The sequence below is a fragment of the Rhamphochromis sp. 'chilingali' genome (genome assembly GCF_963969265.1).
Source record: "Rhamphochromis sp. 'chilingali' genome assembly, chromosome: 8".
Taxonomy (NCBI): domain Eukaryota; kingdom Metazoa; phylum Chordata; class Actinopteri; order Cichliformes; family Cichlidae; genus Rhamphochromis; species Rhamphochromis sp. 'chilingali'.
The window spans coordinates 6,956,019-6,972,879 of record NC_137935.1 but is presented as its reverse complement, the minus strand read 5'-3'; the positions used below and the strand labels follow the sequence as shown (position 1 = coordinate 6,972,879).

General features: G+C 40.2%; 2 protein-coding genes across 2 annotated transcripts in view; one reads left to right on the top strand and one right to left on the bottom strand.

Annotated features, from left to right (window-relative positions):
* Positions 1 to 16,861, top strand: part of cxcr5 (chemokine (C-X-C motif) receptor 5) — a 59,038-nt gene that overhangs the window by 18,064 nt on the left and 24,113 nt on the right. The gene's annotated exons all lie outside the window — the stretch shown is intronic.
* On the bottom strand, positions 9,535 to 16,844 carry treh (trehalase (brush-border membrane glycoprotein)). Its single transcript, XM_080888744.1, has 15 exons — positions 16,540 to 16,844; positions 15,674 to 15,774; positions 15,440 to 15,587; positions 15,275 to 15,362; positions 14,929 to 15,029; positions 14,672 to 14,764; positions 14,370 to 14,486; positions 14,002 to 14,124; positions 13,848 to 13,897; positions 13,222 to 13,422; positions 12,914 to 13,131; positions 12,291 to 12,402; positions 10,699 to 10,811; positions 10,553 to 10,606; positions 9,535 to 10,223 (listed from the first exon to the last, which is right to left on the bottom strand). Exons 1-15 carry the CDS (start codon positions 16,620 to 16,622, stop codon positions 10,137 to 10,139), a joined length of 1,689 nt encoding a protein of 562 aa, XP_080744870.1. The 5' UTR covers positions 16,623 to 16,844; the 3' UTR covers positions 9,535 to 10,136.

Here is a 16,861-nt window from a genome sequence, read left to right as displayed (position 1 = left end):
ACACTGGAGATTTCTGCTTCATACACAGCAGACAATATGAACACAAATCCTGAATCCACATGTGTCCCATCTGCACAAATATGCACCAGTTTAATGCCTCCCAAGACCAACCTGCTTCTAATACCAAAAAAAGCTAAACACTGCCAAGAATCAACAAGTTGTAATGCAGTCCTTCCAATATGCATAAAAAAAATAAATAAATTTAAAAAAAAAAAAAAACTGTCCTGACTGCCCCTGTCACACTTTTTCTGTAGCTAATACATTTTGCTAATTGGCGTTCAACCTAACCTTGGTGCCCATTTCTAAGGCACTCACATTATTCTGTTGACAACCTGTATTTAGGTGCTGTCTCAAAAAAAAAAAAGGTCTCTCTCACTGCAGCTCGTCTTCTGCCTAAGCGGCCGCGTGCAGTTCCATAACCACAATCGGTCCGTTTTTCCCCGAGACTGAGATTTACGGGCCCCGAGAAGCTGTCTAACTCGATTAGCGACAGCTGATTCTGAAAATCCGTCAGCTGATTAAACTTGCGCGCACTGATCTGATGCTAGTCATAGACATTTTTCCTTCACTTTTCAAATCCTGGCTCATTTATTGTAACATAATGAAAATTAAACTTGATACTTCAAAAGAGATGAACTGGGACCAATATTGTGAAACTATTACAAGAAACGAGACTTTGAACTCTGTATAATTATGTGATGTGAGGGAAAAGCTCACTCTGGATGGGCGGTTTTCCCAGGTTGGACTTGTGTGGTTTAGTAAAATATGAACTACTGAGAATATCTATTCCACTGAGAATTTTACTTTGTTAAGCAATTAAGAGATTCACAGTGTCAGCAGTGGTAAACTAATTAATAGGCTTGAGTTTCCACTCCGCCTCTTCATGTCTCCTCAGATCTAACTGGCCTCTAATGAAACTAATTACTTTGTTGTCGTTTTGAAGGGTCAAAAGCCAAAAACCATTTGCGTTTATTGTACATTTGAAAGTACTGAGCAACACACACATCCTCCCTAACATTGTCTGAATTATGTAGTACAGGCTGTGATCAGTTCTTCCCGTTTTGCTCTCATTGGTAAATTCAGCAACGTGACCCGAGAGGCATGCCACTGCTCACCGCCTGCCATTTTCCCCGGCTTCTCCCGCTGAGCAGCGTAGGCGTGACTCAAACGATCTTCCCCCTGCTAGGCAGAGAACAACCATGAGGCCCCGCAGCTACACTCCTGCTGGAATATCAGAGCATCTGTCCCCCCTGCGGCTTGCCTTTCAAACAGCATAAGGCCATCTTCTCCCAGCACCAGCATTTTTCAAAGCCAGAGCCAACGCTTGGGGAATATATTATCATTGCATCCTAAGCCCATCTGGTAGAACAACACCTGGGACAACGTTTGCACCGATTCTCGAGCCCACACCCACCGAGAAATGCTTGCCTCAAACACTAACACAGAATCTTTGCCATCGCATGCTATTAATTATTAAAAGTCATTTTTGCTCACCTCCTTTCTGCTGACTTTTTAAATTGACAAGATGACATCTGATAAGAATATAGCTTTTTTTTCTAAATCTGCATCAGCATATCAGATATTAAAGTAGATGAAATGAACCGAGGGCTATTTCCTTGTGGACAAGACAAAAAGAGAAAAAAAAAAAATCACCAAGATGCAGCAGTGAATGGCACGCTGGGGTATAATATATCATAAGACCCAGCAAATTTTCCATTTAGAATAGATGACAGTCAAACACAATAAAAGCTGTGAAGCTCCAATATTTCCTTAAAATGAAATCCTCTTTTCTTTCCCTCCTGAAGGCTGTTCTGGAAGGATTTGCTGATTACATGGTTCACACGGCTTTGACAAAAGAGGAAATTGGTTTCTTTTTATTATTCCTTTCCAATGGGACGTAACAGGTCTCCAGTGGACAAATATGGTCTTGACCTGACCTTCGTGAATATTCAGATGGTGCGCATTCCTAATAAGGGGATAGGAAAGGGAGAGAGTGGCAAAAAGAGCCTCCTTTGTTTTGTTTATGCAGAGAGAATGAATTGGCTTCATCATCAAATACAGAATTTGCCAATGTGTGCATGTTAATCACAGGATGACACAGCTTGCACTCGACTACAGATATCTAGTTTGTTCATAAACAGGTACAATAGAAAGAGAGAAGCAACTGCATACTGATTAACACGACTGGAACGGGTATTACAATGTGCAGCCCTAAGACAAAAAATAAGGGATGTGTACACCGGTATGCTGTATGCTCATGTGTTGGAATCATAAATCAGATGGTAGCAATCCAGACTAAATCAGAAGGACCACTTTTGATTTGCATGTTTAGACATAAAAATCTGTGCAAATAATTGGTCCTGTTTGCTCTCCCCGTTCCTGCTATTTACTCTCAACCAATGAGATTTTGTCAAACCTGCTGCCAACCAGCTCCGATTTTTCTCTGACAGATCTACGCTGCAGTTCTGTGACTCACATCCACCACCTCCTGTGCTCATAATGAGCCAAAGTGGAATTGAGCTCCAGGAGCTGCTCAGCATGCCTCTCAGGAGGTTTTGCTCTGGGTCCATCCGACCCTCGTGAAAAGAACACCACCACTACGAGGATCGTCTTAGGTCACCAAAGGGTCATTTCAGTTATCCCACACCACACTCGCACATGAGTTTTAATTTAATAGGAAATTCTACACACACGATTGTGTTTTTAGTATTTTTCTGCATGTTTTAAAATGAATATTCCTTCAGTGCATGTGACTGCAAACTTAAAGCTTTCTTAATAATCCGTATTCAACTTTGGCACAAGTTTCATACTTTCAAAATGGTTCCATTTGACTTCCAAAAAACAAAAAAAAAACAAAAAACATAGTAACCTAAAACTGACATTTGCATATTTGACTTATCAGCGACAAAATACTTGCTGCTGCACAGGAAGACATGCTGAGTTTCTGAATTTGTTCTGACACTTATTTTTTTCTTCCTTTTCCACTCTTCCTGCTGTTTTTATCCACTGTTGTCTCATTAAAGGTGCACTTTTTCAGTTCAACAGACTATAAAAACTTTAGTTCTTGGTTCCGTAGTGTGTTGATGGTGCATCTCACCCTACTCCAGCTTTTGGGAAATTTTCAGTTTTTTGGTAAGTGATGAAAATGACAAGGAGGCTCCTTCCTACAACATAAATTCAATGGAAGGCCAATTAATGGTATACTATTGTTATTATCAATGATGAAGTTCCAGATTAGAGAACTTCCAAGTGAAAAAGTCAGTCATCAATTAGGTGAATAGTAATGACCATGTTTGGGAGAACCTGGCAGAACCTCTGATCCCATTATCTCACTTTCACAATCTCCAAGAAACTGTTTTTATGTAACGTAGAAATAATGTGCGTGTCATGTATCAGTAAATAAAAATGAATCACTTAGTTGTGAGTCAGGACCTGTAGAAACTAGATTTGAACGTATGCTGTGTCAGAATGTGAAGATTACTATTATTCATGGTGTAAATTGACGTGTTTAATCAACATTGTCAGCATGATTTCAGATGAATTAATTTCAACAGAATGTTATTTTCAGGTTGTAGCTTGAAAGTGTAAACATCAGTCAGTCAGTCAAAACTGTCTCTCTTCAAAGTTCAGCTGCAAATTTGAAGTATTTGCTGTTCTATCAACTTTATTTACTGAATCTAAACATCTCAGTTCAAACGTTTTAAAAGGATCCAGACTATTACTGCAGACTGCTAAAAATGGAATAACAATGCATTAAGTATAATCTATCCCTGACTATCATCAAGCCCTAAATCTTATGTTTGAAAATGATTCTAGTTAACAGAGCCTTCGCCCATGTCTGCTGCTGTATGTTTAATGCTTATTTATTTGAGAGTATAATCAAATGGTCAGGGGCAGAGTGCAGACTCAGACTCCTGCTGTGACCTGTAGGTCACGTGCTCAACCAGGTGAGCTACAGCAGCGTCTCACAGATGCTTATGCTTTTAAAAGAAATGCATTAATGTCATTCCCTAAAAGAAACAGTGATTCCTTTTGTTTTCCCATTTAAGAGCATCAATTCCACATACAGAACTTGACACAAAATGGTCAAAAAAAAAATTGCCTGGGGCACTGAGTGGGAATATCTCATCTAATAACCCATATGTTATATAGTTTAATAATAAACCTCTTCATTTGGTAACTTTATGAAGTGTGCATTAGTGTTCAAATGATTTCCCAGGATGTGCAAGTCTTATGAAGGTGCATCTTACTTTAATTAATCCATTTTGGTGGCAATTAGTTATAAACTGTACAGTGGTTTCACTTCTATTAGCAAGGGCTTTGATAATAACTCAACTGCATGTGATAATTAATAACAGGCAATTGAAGAAAAACCACTGCTTAAACCCTGACGATAATGTCTAACTGGTAGCTCAGGTGCAGTGGGCTTTGTAAATTTTGTTGATATTTTTTAAGTAGGACCAGTTCACCTCAATAATCATAACATACTTTGTGCTTAAAATATACATGTAGTATTCTAATTTTGCCACACAGATTCATTTGGAAGTGTCATGTTTGTAGTTTAATTACTGGAGTGTCTACTGTGAATTTATGCATGCTTGCAAGTGCTATATACCAGATATACGTTCAGTAATACTCCAGTGAGCATATGTATGCTGAAGGAACACTTGGTGCTAAGAAAAAAACATAAGGGAATCGGAAGTAACACAGTAGGTGCCAGAAGCTCAGTTTTTCCTCCACTTCCACTGAGCTGAGATCATGAATTGTGAGCATTCTCTGATTACTGAAACGCATACTGTATATGCTTTAAAAGAAGCACAATCACTTATCATTATTCATTGCTGATTGACATATCATTTAGAATCAAATCTTCTTTAATAACACTTATCCAGACTGTGCTCGGTCTAAATTTCAATGTATAAAATCAATCAAAAACGGGAAAGTAGAGTAGTGTGAAGCTTTATTGCTGGTTTAATACATCTTTTTAAATACACGTGTGAAATGTCTTTTTGCTCTTATTACTTTGGCATTTATCTCTGGGAGACAGACAGGGTGAATATTGACTGCGTGTGGAATAATAGCTTGCAAAGCACAAAATCTGGGCTATTCAAATATGTCTCCCCTGCAGTTGCAGACTCATGGGCTTCACTAAATCCTCCTCCCAATAATTTAATTTCCTTCCTTCTCTTCCTCCACTGCCCATGTGTCCGCACTACTTCGACCCTTCCTCGTCTGTGGAGTTTGAACCCTGGCATCCCCCTCCCCCTCAGGAATAACGCTGTATGCCACTCTATACCTTCTACCTTTAGTGCTGCAATGAAATTAATATTTCACCGGCGTTTCCTCAGCCATTTTTCTTGCTGACGAATTGGAGGTAGAAAGAAAGTTTCCAACTGGCCACAGCACAATAAATATTTAAGTATTTCCCTTGGAAGTCTTCCAATTGGGAGCTCCTTATGTACACTGTCAAGCACGAGCTTTGCTGCCATTTCTCCCTTTCCCTGTCTTACTTTCATTCCTCATCTATCCCTCCCATCTCATCTGCTGCACCATCTGTGCAGCTGTAATAAGCAGAGCTCCTCATGTGCTCTCTTTCACTCCCTTGATTTCCATTCCCTCCTGATTCTGGCTCACCCCCCTCTCCAGGCATGGCTCCCCTGCTTGGCTGTTTGACTGACTTGTTTGCATCCCGCGATGGCGCTACCATGCAGTCAAACCCACTGTGTACAAAAAAAAGACTCAGCTTGTGTTGTCACACAGTACCTTCTGCAGTCACGCAGCCCCAGTTAGCGCAACACTGCTTTCATCTCCGGGTGAAAGTATTCTGAAAGCAGAAATGTGATGACCTTACACCCTTACCACGTACAAAATGCACGATCACTCTCAACTCCATCAAAACAAAAGCGTCTCCCTCTCAGAGTGAAGAGCATGCAGTCCAAATCGAACAATTCAAGTCCTCAACGACAGCAGACTATTGATCTGAGCCAGTAATCACACTGACACCTCACTCAGCTGGGTGATGGAAAAATGAGCATGATGGAAAAAGATTCTATATGCTTATGGAGTGTGGGATTAGATATTTTTTTCCTACTATAAGTTCCGGATAAAAATGGTCAGTTAGGAGGTAAGGACTCTGTGCCACTCTACAAATACTGAGAAGCTATTGTGGGGTCCATATTGATTGTATGGCTACCAGAATCAAAGGGCATAGCTGAGTAAACAAGGCATCCACTACAGCAAAGAGCTCTACTACCTCACAGTGGCACATTGGGACAAAGGTCCTAAGTGTTTTGGATAGGAGAGAAGGAGGGAGGGAGGGAGGGGGTATCCAACAGAAAAGAAATTCATTTATCCTTCTGAGATGTCTAGAAAGTTACTGGAAAAAGGAAGCAGTTAAAGCACAAACACAAGCTGTGCTTTAAGAGTTCACCAAGTCCTTCCACGAATTTATCAAAAATCTGTTTGTGTACAGTTCTATTTTATAACCAAATTTTCCAAATTCATAAGATTTTTTTTACTGACTTCTCTTTAAATTCAAGCAGGATTTTCTTACCCATTTTAAATATGCGAAACTCAGTTACGTGCTTCTGTACGCCCATCTCTTTAGCTACATCTGGATCAACATGCAGTGACAGATGTGGAGCTGTTTGCTTGTGTTGCCAGCTTTGCTGATTAAATCCATTCTAACCACACCCACACAACACTGGAGACATCGCTGAATATTTTTTTTTATACCAGTAAGTTATTTGGGCATATTTAGTTTAGATATTAATTCGACACTTTAAAATAAAGTTTTTAAACAGCCTATAAAATGTTGGCCAGTTGGCTGTAGTTAGATGTGGCCGTAAACGTAACCGGTTGTAAGTAAACCAGAATATATCTGCAGCTGCACTAACAACAAATGTGTGTGAGAGCCAACAAGAAGCCTTTTATTAAAAATTTATGGAATTCACAAGGAAGGTCAAATTATTTTGAGCTCTCACTTGTTGAAAGATTTCTCACTAGATTGAACGCTGCAGATGAGCCAAGACGTTAAAGTCTCCCACTAGAAGCTCTTCGACTGTTAGACTGAATTTTAAAATCTCATGTAGGAGAAATTCTATAGAAACGATTCTTCAAGAGTTATTGATTATAAAGAGTCAGATAGCCGGACAGTACAGAATCAATATTACTAAGCTGTCCCTTCTCTATCTGTATAATGCCTCCAATTTAGCCAATCTTTCCAGTTTAGAGGTCAAGGAGTTGCTTTCTTCTATAAACAGTTTAGCTACCAAGCTGGAGACAACATTTCTTGTGGAGGCCGCAGTCATAATTAAAGTAATATTACACAGAAAGACAGGCGTGATCCCTCAAATTAGTGATTGATTAGAGCATGTTGAATAGGAGTCAGTGGTGGCCAAGGAACCACGTCTGGCTCTTTGATTCACCATCAGAGGACAGACAGCCTCCCTCCCAGCACATCTCCACTGTGGGTCTTCACAGATTGCAGGGATGTAAGTAGGTAGGGTGGGGATTATCCTGGCAGAGCAAAGCAGGGTTCTGCAGCACAGAGTGGCACCATGAGGACTCTGTGGATAACGTGCAGTCTGTGATGTGTGCTGTAGAGGCTAGTGAAAGCTGAGCCAGGAGGCAGCACTGAAGCATGGGCTTCCATTCAAAGCCACGCAGACACATCTACCTCTATTGTCTGCCATGCCTACCTATTTTATCCCCCCCACCTTCGCTGCCATTTGATAAGATTTCACACATTTTTGCATATCACCCTGCATCTTATTCTCATTATGGAAATCGGGGGCTGCTTCTGTGCCACTAGTACTATTAACATATCCAAGGCCAGAGGTGCACACAGTAGAGAAGATTAATGGGATTACATGTGGAATTTAAAATAAAATAAAATAATCCCCAAATCCATCACATGGCTTTAAGTGCACCTTTTCTGCATCAGGTAAAAACATCACAAAAATGTATCAGATTGATAAAAAAATAATAGAAAAATGTGAACTTTAAGCAAAGTTAGTATGCTGCTTTTGTACACAGGGGTTGTTACTGGATGACTGCTGACAAGAAGACACTGACCTTTGCTTCCAAAACAACATGTAATCCAGTTGTCACCAGTACTTTACAATTCATGCACCACCCAACGAGTGGGCTTCTTAAAATAATGTCCTCAGGTACTTGTAATTAAATGCACATGCTTGTGTGCACACAAACGCACCGCCTTGTCACCTCATTGCCGCTTAACTGCCGGACGACTTTTTTCACACTTTAGAGCTCGATCTCATTAACTGAGCACAACCCATTTCTGCTAAAACAGCATGATAATGTGGGAGTTATCAAATAGAGCAGGTTCTACTTGAGTTACTGCTGTCAGCAAGGGCTGAAAACACAATGACTGCTGCCTGCTGCTTAAACATCTCTAAACACAGCACACAAGGCTGCCACTGTATGAGTTATATGTATATAAAAAATAAAATAAAAAAAAGAAGCTGCCAGCTATATGCCTTGTAGATTGAGACTCACAATAGGACATTACTACAGTGTGATCTTTGGGGTTGCACGGACTACTGCACCTATTGGCCTTTTGCCTATTTAAATTGCAGTCAATCTGTTGTGTTCACTCATGCTAAAGAGAGGGATGCAGTGAAATTCCTGCTTAGGGCTCACATCTTCACACCAAAGGAGGATGCAATTTCTTCTTTAAAAAGGCAAATTTCTCATTACTTTTTTGACAACCATTTGAATATCTATATAGACTTAATTTCATGCTTGACCAGGATATCACCATAGATGTAGGCATAAATGGCAAAAACAGAAAGAGTTCCTTTGTACAATCAGACCTAGGAAAAAAGGGTTGATTTGTCTTTGTTTCTTCTTCAATTATTGACAGTTTTTGTTTGAAGTTATATTCAGCAGAGTACAATGCCTCTGCAGGGTTTAAGATTTTTTTATTGTCTAAACGAGGCCAAATTTAAAGCCTCATAACCCATGATGACTAAATGATTTTAATGTAAAATATTTAACAGTACTGTGGTTCTTCTGGCAAAATACAGCAAAACAGTTCCGAAAACAAAGGAAAAGTGCATTCTTTTAGATTGTCATATTAAAGAAACAATTAACAGACCATTGGGTTTTTTCCCCACAGCAAGAGACATTTAATTAGTTCTCTAAATAGTAGCTCGCATTGTTAGCGATGCATTCTCGTGTTCCCATGGTGGATTTAAATAGCCTTTTAAATGCACCAGGGATACACTGAATACAATGCATGTATGTAATTCCACTGCTTTCTGTTTTGTTGTCTTGCTTTGTTGGCATATTCACTTTTACTGTGCATATTCAAAAAGGAGCAAAGGTCATTCTAACATTCAGTTATTTTTCTAATGCACAGCTGGTAGATGTGTAGGAAAATGTATTCCCCCACACTTTAATAACACATCTATTAAAACAAAAAAAAAACCAACATTTAGCCCCCCAATCATGCATTTATAATTTCATATATTAAAACTGTCATCTAACATTTATCGGGTGCCTTGTATATATAAAAAAAAAAAAAAAAAAAAAAAAATGAATTAAAGCATTGTGATGGTTTAAAAATATTTAGTGCAAGCAGACCACATTTTATTTCTCACATGGACTCATTTCCAGTCCAACTTCAGTTTACATGCAAATAAAGGGGCTCTGTGGGAGTTGAGCTACAGTACAGCAATAAACTCTATAACTGAATTAGGTGAAAAAGCCGTTTGTAATGTCAGTTCAATATCTAGGACAAGTTAATGTTGTAATCTAAGCAGCAGCGAGCAACAGCCTGCATCGCTGGAGAGAGGCCAGAAATGCCAAAATGTTCTGCGGCTTCTGATAACACCATGCATCACTTAGCTCTGAGGTTACATACTAAAATATTCAGCAATGTAATCCTTAGTTACAATAAATCATAGCTGGTTCCTTGTAAGTTATCAGGATTGTAAAATGTCTAGAAGACGTGCAATATGCGCTTAAGTCTCATTGTCAATTTGCGTTTAAAGTCTGTCAGGAGCAGGAGTGAAACCAGGAATAATAAAAATCCAACGGGTCCTTCTGACACCTCCGACTCACTCAAGCATGATCCTAGCTAAGATGACCAGGGGCAGCCGGAGGCCAGATCAGACACGTCTCCCTCCTGAGGTGAGAGTCGCCCCATATTGGTCTAGGAGCTGCAGCGCCACGCCATTGGTCCAACCAAACCCCAGCTGCAGAACAGGGCAACACAGCACAGCATGAGGGGTATTTATATATTCACTAAACCAGCAAACTACAACAGAATAAATACAGGAAATGCAGCCATTGGTTTTCTTAGTATTCCCATCTCATAAACTAAAGTAAAACTGGATGACAACGATTTTCTATCAAAACAATGTTACAAAGAAGAGGAGGAGTGAGAGTGTGTGCATGAGCATGTAAATGTGTTCAAGTTAAACAGGAGAGAAGAGGAATTTTCTGGGCTTTGCATGGAATTAGAAAGACTTGCGTGACTATAAGCACATTAGTTTTACACTGTCAACACATGAAAGGGAAAAACCTGAACTTCATATTCTCCTCCACCACCAGGTTTTCCATCTCCGTTCACATCGTACTGTCAGGAGGAAGAAAATTGCACATTCTGAGCCAGCTGTGTTATCACACTGCAACACGAGCTCCAAAGTGCTGAAGCCTTCAAAAACTCACCTTTTCAAACATGGCTTCATACTTAATGTATGCCAGCCAGTTTGTCTTGATCCAGCGCTGGGCCAAATCGAATGCGAGTTTTTTAGCATCCTCTGACGGTAGCTTGGAAAAACCTGGGTTTTTAAAACATTTAATAACTATTTAAGCTGCTCAAAGCAGAAATCTGTTAAATGTTTGTAATGTTTCATCTTTATGTTGCCAGCTGATGTCGAATTAAACGATAGCTACATTTACATGCACACTAATATTCTGGAGGTAAACAGCATATTCAGATTCGATACTATGAATCAGGCCTCACTTCTAAATGAGCCTTTTTATGATTAAGCCACATGGGATGTGTTGACTTTAGTACCATCTTTTGGACATTGTTTGCATCTCAGGTGGGATTTTTACTAGAATTAGCAGGGAAAAGTAAAATACAGTGTCACTTTTATACCATTATCCCCCTTGATGATTGGTTATACATGGCTTTGTTTTTGTTTAATTAATGCACTGAGGTAATTCAACAGTAATGCCAACAATTAAAGGGAGTAGACAAACCAAGGAAAGGTTTATAACCCAGTAGTGCAGCTGTCTTTACCGGTCCCATCAGACACCTGATTTCAATGCTGCCGAGAAAGCATTTCAGGTGATGAAGACGTATATATACACATATAAATACATATATGAATGACAGAGAGAGACCCAAAGGAAGGACATTTTGCACACCGTGTCTGATGTGCATAAAAACACTCAATTATAACCAAACGTTTATTGCACTGAATTTAGTCAACAGGCTACAAGCAGCCATTATTATTTCTATTACCAACACCGTTTGTTCTCAAGGAGGCTCGATCACTAAAGCCACTGCACAATAAGTCATAAAAAAAACAAACACCTCAATTTTTTTCCTCCTTGTCTAAGAAATACTAGTACATTATGAAACTGGTCTTAAGAAAAATAGGTGTAATTTTAACAACAGATCTCAGTTTTTCCAAATTCAGTCTTCACAAAGAAACGCCGCTATCATAAATCAGACACGGGTCAGGCTTCTCAGTTCAGCCATCTCGCTTCAGTGTGGTATGGAAGGCAAGAAGACGGTAAAACTAAGGATGACTCAGACCTCTAGCTTGGATGATTTTAACAGCACAGACACCTCTAATGACATGAATCATTTTTAACCACTTTTAGCACAATGTGTCTTCCTCCCCATCCCCTCCAAAAAACAGGAAAAAAAAAAAAACCCAAGCCACCCTATACTGCAGTTTGCACACTTTCCAAGGTCATCCTCCAGGTCTAATTGGACCATTTGGATGGCACACCTTTGCCATGTGTTCAACTGTTTACTGAAAATTGCCTAAATCAGCTGAGGACACTTATAATCCAAAGCTACAGATGAGCCGCTGAGCAGACCTGATGAGAATGTTTTATCGGTTACAGATAATCAATAGTCCTAGAAACTGTATTGTAGAAATCCACTGTGCAGAGCTGAGCCTATGTTTAGAATTTGCTGTTCATTTTAAGAAAGAATTACCCACTGACAATAGAACAGGATGTTCTGTTAAGTGCTGAATCATCACTGTGGGTTGGCAGGTGAAGTTCATGGTACCTACCATCGATAAGCATGTGCTGCAGAGGTGGCCACGCATTAGGATAGTCCCACTGCTGCCCAGACTCTTTCAGTGATGTTGGAACTCCATTGGGAAACTGGAGAGCTCCACTCCCCTGCACAGACATTACAAAGCAAGAGTGTGCATAGATGAAAGCTCTGTAGTGCGTTTGTGCCATCTGCTGGTGTGGCTGAGCATGATTTATAAAAGCACGTTGCATCCTGCTGGGAGTTGGCTTCTGAAAAAGAGTTCATGGCTAAAAATCTAAATGTCTCTGCTCACTCAGTGACTGTCAAGAAGCTCATGAGCCGAGTATTTAAATGCTCAGTTTGCCATCAGAGGAGGGGACTAGTCATGTTGGACATCTGCTTGACATTTTTACAAATGTAATGGGATAAATATATTTTAAAGGGGTCTTTCACACAAATGGCATGATGGGGTCATATAAAAACAATTCTTTCTGGTTTTATATGTCAGTTCTTTGATAACAGCAACAACAAAATTATTCAAGGGCTAATAGTTTCAGTTTCTTGTGGAAACTAATTTGAGGTAAATGTGTATCTTTTCTAGTTTTGATGAACAAAACAGGCAAAATGATCTATTCTTCCAGGAAAATATCAACCAACCTTCAGATACTGTACCGCCTTCTCTCCCATCTCAGGCTGAGAATAGCACTGTGCCCAAATTGGTCCCAGGTTGGAGGGATAAAACTCAAAGTTTTTGGAGCGCGTCATCAGGTTGTAGTCAAACCAGGCTCCCCTCTCAGCATCCCAAAGCACAGACTCTATCGCCTCCAGCCTCCTCGCTGCAGCCTGGTCGTATACTGCAGCTGAGTCACTATCACCTGTCAGGAAGTAACACATCACCGTTATGTAACACCAGTTAGGAATTAAAAAGCCACGCACAAGTTAGTTTCAAGGTTAAAAAGGCTCACCGAGCAGCCGATGAAATGACGCAAGAGTTTTCTCATTGCGGCACAGCAAAGCGTTGAGGTCAGCGGGTAGGATCTGACTGGTGCGCGTGTCTCTCAGGGTGCCACTGTTGTCGCTGCCATCAGCTATATACCAGCGGGAAGTAAAGTCCCAACCAGACTCTGCACCCGTTTTCAGATCCATCCACAGCTGCTCTTTCTTGCCTGAGGGAAAGAAAAAGAAAACACTAGTAGAGCCACAACAAATCAGCATCTAAACTGTGGTACTTACTCGTTAAATATGCAGCCTCATGTTGAGCCATGTTTGTTTTCTAGCACTTTTGTCAGAAGCTTTGGTGATTAAAAAAAAAAAAAAAAACTTGTCAAAGGAGGAGAAAGCAACTTAAATATACAGCTCCAGTATTTTCCCTTCAAACAGGTTCTCTTTTAAGTGTGGTAAAGTTGTTCAGTGAATGAATGGGTTTTAACATTAAATATTCATTACTCGGGTACTTTCAGAGCAAATTTGTTTTGCACAGATGATCCTCGAGTCTCTGAGAATATAATATTATCCCTTTTCCCACTTTCTCAACTGGAATAAAATGACCATCAGAGTGCAATACATCCCATGAACACTAATAGGCCATTACCATCAGTGAGTCCCTCAGCTAATTCCAGATCGTCCAGATAAGATTCAGGCCTAGAAAGACAGACATGGTTGTTGTAGGTGAGGACATGGAGTATAGTCCCACAACCTAAATATCCATTTGTTATTTATACCAGGTAAACTTCCTTTAAACATACCTGGGCAAGCCCACCTCTACATAATACCGGTTCAGTACATGCTGCTTCCCATTTAATTCTAGATCCACAGAACGGTTCTCCATCCAGAATTGGTACTCCACCTCCAGAACTGGTAAAGCCGCTCTAAACCGATTGTAAAGACAGCAGGAGGTGCTTTTTAATTCACAGTACTTTCACATTGCTTAATATCCTTAAACACAAAACTTAAAGTGTCACATTCTAATTAAGTATGGTAGGAACAACAAAACACCGGAGGCACAGAGAGGCACGAGCACGGAGGTGCTGATGTTTAATATGCTGAAAGAGGCAGAAGGCAGCTAAAGAATGATAATGTGTCTGGCAGGACGTCAGCTGGGGCTAAATATCACCTGAGGAACTCTTTATCCTTGGTTGCTTGATAGTAGCTCTCCACCATTAGAGTGAGGAATGGAGGCTGACTGCGCCTTTCATAGTAAATCCGCCCACCATTTGGAACAAAGCCATATCTGTAGGAGGGAAAAAAATCTTTTATTCCACAAATCTTGAATATCCCCTGAGAGCTCCATTTCCAAAGTGCACAACTTGGGTTACTAAATGACTTATTATTGAAAATTTGCACGGTACACTACCTGCAGCGAGGTGGACATGTTTTTAAGTGCTCTGAATGATGAAAGACGTTTTAAAGGCTTACCTGTTGACAAGGTAGAGGAAGTTTTGGATCATTCCATGGGCTGTATCTGTCATCTCTGACAGCAGGAGCCCGTTGATGACCCAGTAGGAGTCCCTGTTGGACACAGAGACTCGCATCACTTTCTGGGTATGGCACGTAGGTGGGCTATCAGCATAGACCCCTGTCTGGGACTTCCTGTGATCTCTTTTCTCTCTGACCTTGTGATACTCTACCACAGCTGTCAGACAGCTTGGTGAAAGGCTTCATTGTTCACTCACCAATAGTAGAGCTCCCTGAAGCGCCCCCCTGGCACAACAACGGGATGTGGGGTGTAAATCTGAGAGTAGAGCTCTGGGTGATCTTTAACATCAGAATGGATCTGGATGGGAAATCATATTTAATTTAAAATGTTTGGACTGAAGCGTAGGTTAGTTAGTGGTGGATCCAACAGCAAAACAAAACTAGAGGAAATAGTGCATCAATATTTCCTAAAACTCAAGAAGAAACTGAAAAGAGAGAAAAAAAAAAAAAAAAAAAAAAAAAAAACACGGATAAAACAAAAGCATAAAATTTGTGAGGAAGGTTGGTTGGATATTAAAGTTGTGTTAGTTTGCTACTCATCACCTTTCTGCCAAGAGATTTCCACAGACCATGGATCTTTTCTGCCCACTCGCGTAGTTTATCATCTGCTATCCCACTCAGGAAGTTTGGCCTGCAAATCAGTCATGTCATGTGGGTACAGTTAAAAACACAGTATAATCTCAGCAGCAAACAAACACTGGATCTCACTTCTCATGCCAGTCCGGCGGAGCCCATGACTCAAACTCTGTCCCTGGTTGATCAAAGCTTGTATTGAGAAACTCCTCCAGTTTCACAGGCGGGATGGTTGTATTTGGAAACTTGCTTGAAAGATTGCGAAAGGCCGACAAAACATCATCTGCAGGGAGAGAGAAGCAACGCAGGAAAGCACATGATTCAGAGCCTTGAATTTTTTTTATTTATTTTAAAACCAGACCGACTTACCAGGAGCCGACCTCAGCTTCATGTCAACAAAATGCTTATCATCGTCAAACAGTTTTGCTTCTTGGACCTGGTGCAAGATGGGCCCGGTGCAGTATATTTCACTGAAATAAAAGGGGTATAAATTATTAACTGTATCATGAAGGTCATGTCTGTATTAGAGCAATACACTCAGTTGCTATCAAAGTCCTGCGGCGAAGCAGTAAATCAATAAAATATAAATATATCATGGAGAGGGGAAAGGTAAGCCTACAGCTTAGTGTGGTTGCACCCCCCCCCCCCTTCCAAAAAAAACCAAAAAAAAAAAAAAAAAAAAACCCCAACACTTTAAACCTGTCAAACAGCCATCTGTAGCAAGTTAAAAAGTTGGCAACCTATCAAATAAGCGACGTTCTGGCGGAAGGACAATGCACAACCGACTGGGCATAGCGTAAAGATGCACCGTATGCAACATTGCAGGTAATAGTCAATATATGTAACGCTTAAGGTAGAGTAACGGGCCAAACCAATTTTTTTTTTTTTTAATTACAGAGGACACGTCGGCTAAAACGGGACAGTTTGCAACCCTAGTCTGTAGTCGTGTCATCACTGCCCAGATGAAACGCAGCAAGCCATTAAGCAGAGACCTTTCAGTAGTTTAGATTTCAATCACTGCAGTAATTTGGCATCATTTTAAATCAAATTTGTAGATTTAGGATTGACCCAAGGTTCCTTTAGTTCTTTTCCTAGACCAGGAAATGACAAATCTCTTGTATCATGGAGACTTTCATGTCCCCTTACACACAAGACACCCCCCCCACCCCAAAAAAAAAAAACCAAACACCACCACAGAAGTTGTATTTAAAAGTATATATTAATATAATCCATACCTGTCACATGGTGGAGGAACATCTCCCTTTACGCTAGCAAAGAGAGCCAAAGACAAGAAGCACAACGCTTTTAAGTTGCTCATGTTCAGCTGTAAAGTCAAGTGACGCCAAAGTACAAGCAAGAGTGCTATAAGAGAACTGTCATAAGAGAAATGCCTCCAGGTCAAAGTTTATATAAAGACACAAGATCTGAAGAGGACAGCTGCCTGCTACATTAGTGGCGCCAAGCTTTGAAAGACTCATTAGTCAGGCGAGCAGCAGTGTCCAAGTTCAATTTGCAATATATTTGGAGGAAAAAAAACAAAGAATATATATTTAAAAA

Bases quoted from the DNA above. Each gene is read 5' to 3' on its own strand.
- treh (XM_080888744.1), bottom strand. From the start codon at position 16,622: ATGAGCAACTTAAAAGCGTTGTGCTTCTTGTCTTTGGCTCTCTTTGCT. The intron at 15,030-15,274 runs GTGATGAGTAGC...TTTCCCATCCAG, and splicing joins GGAAATCTCTTGGCAGAAAG to ATCCATTCTGATGTTAAAGA. The intron at 14,487-14,671 runs GTAAGCCTTTAA...TCCCTCCTACAG, and splicing joins TTCCTCTACCTTGTCAACAG to ATATGGCTTTGTTCCAAATG.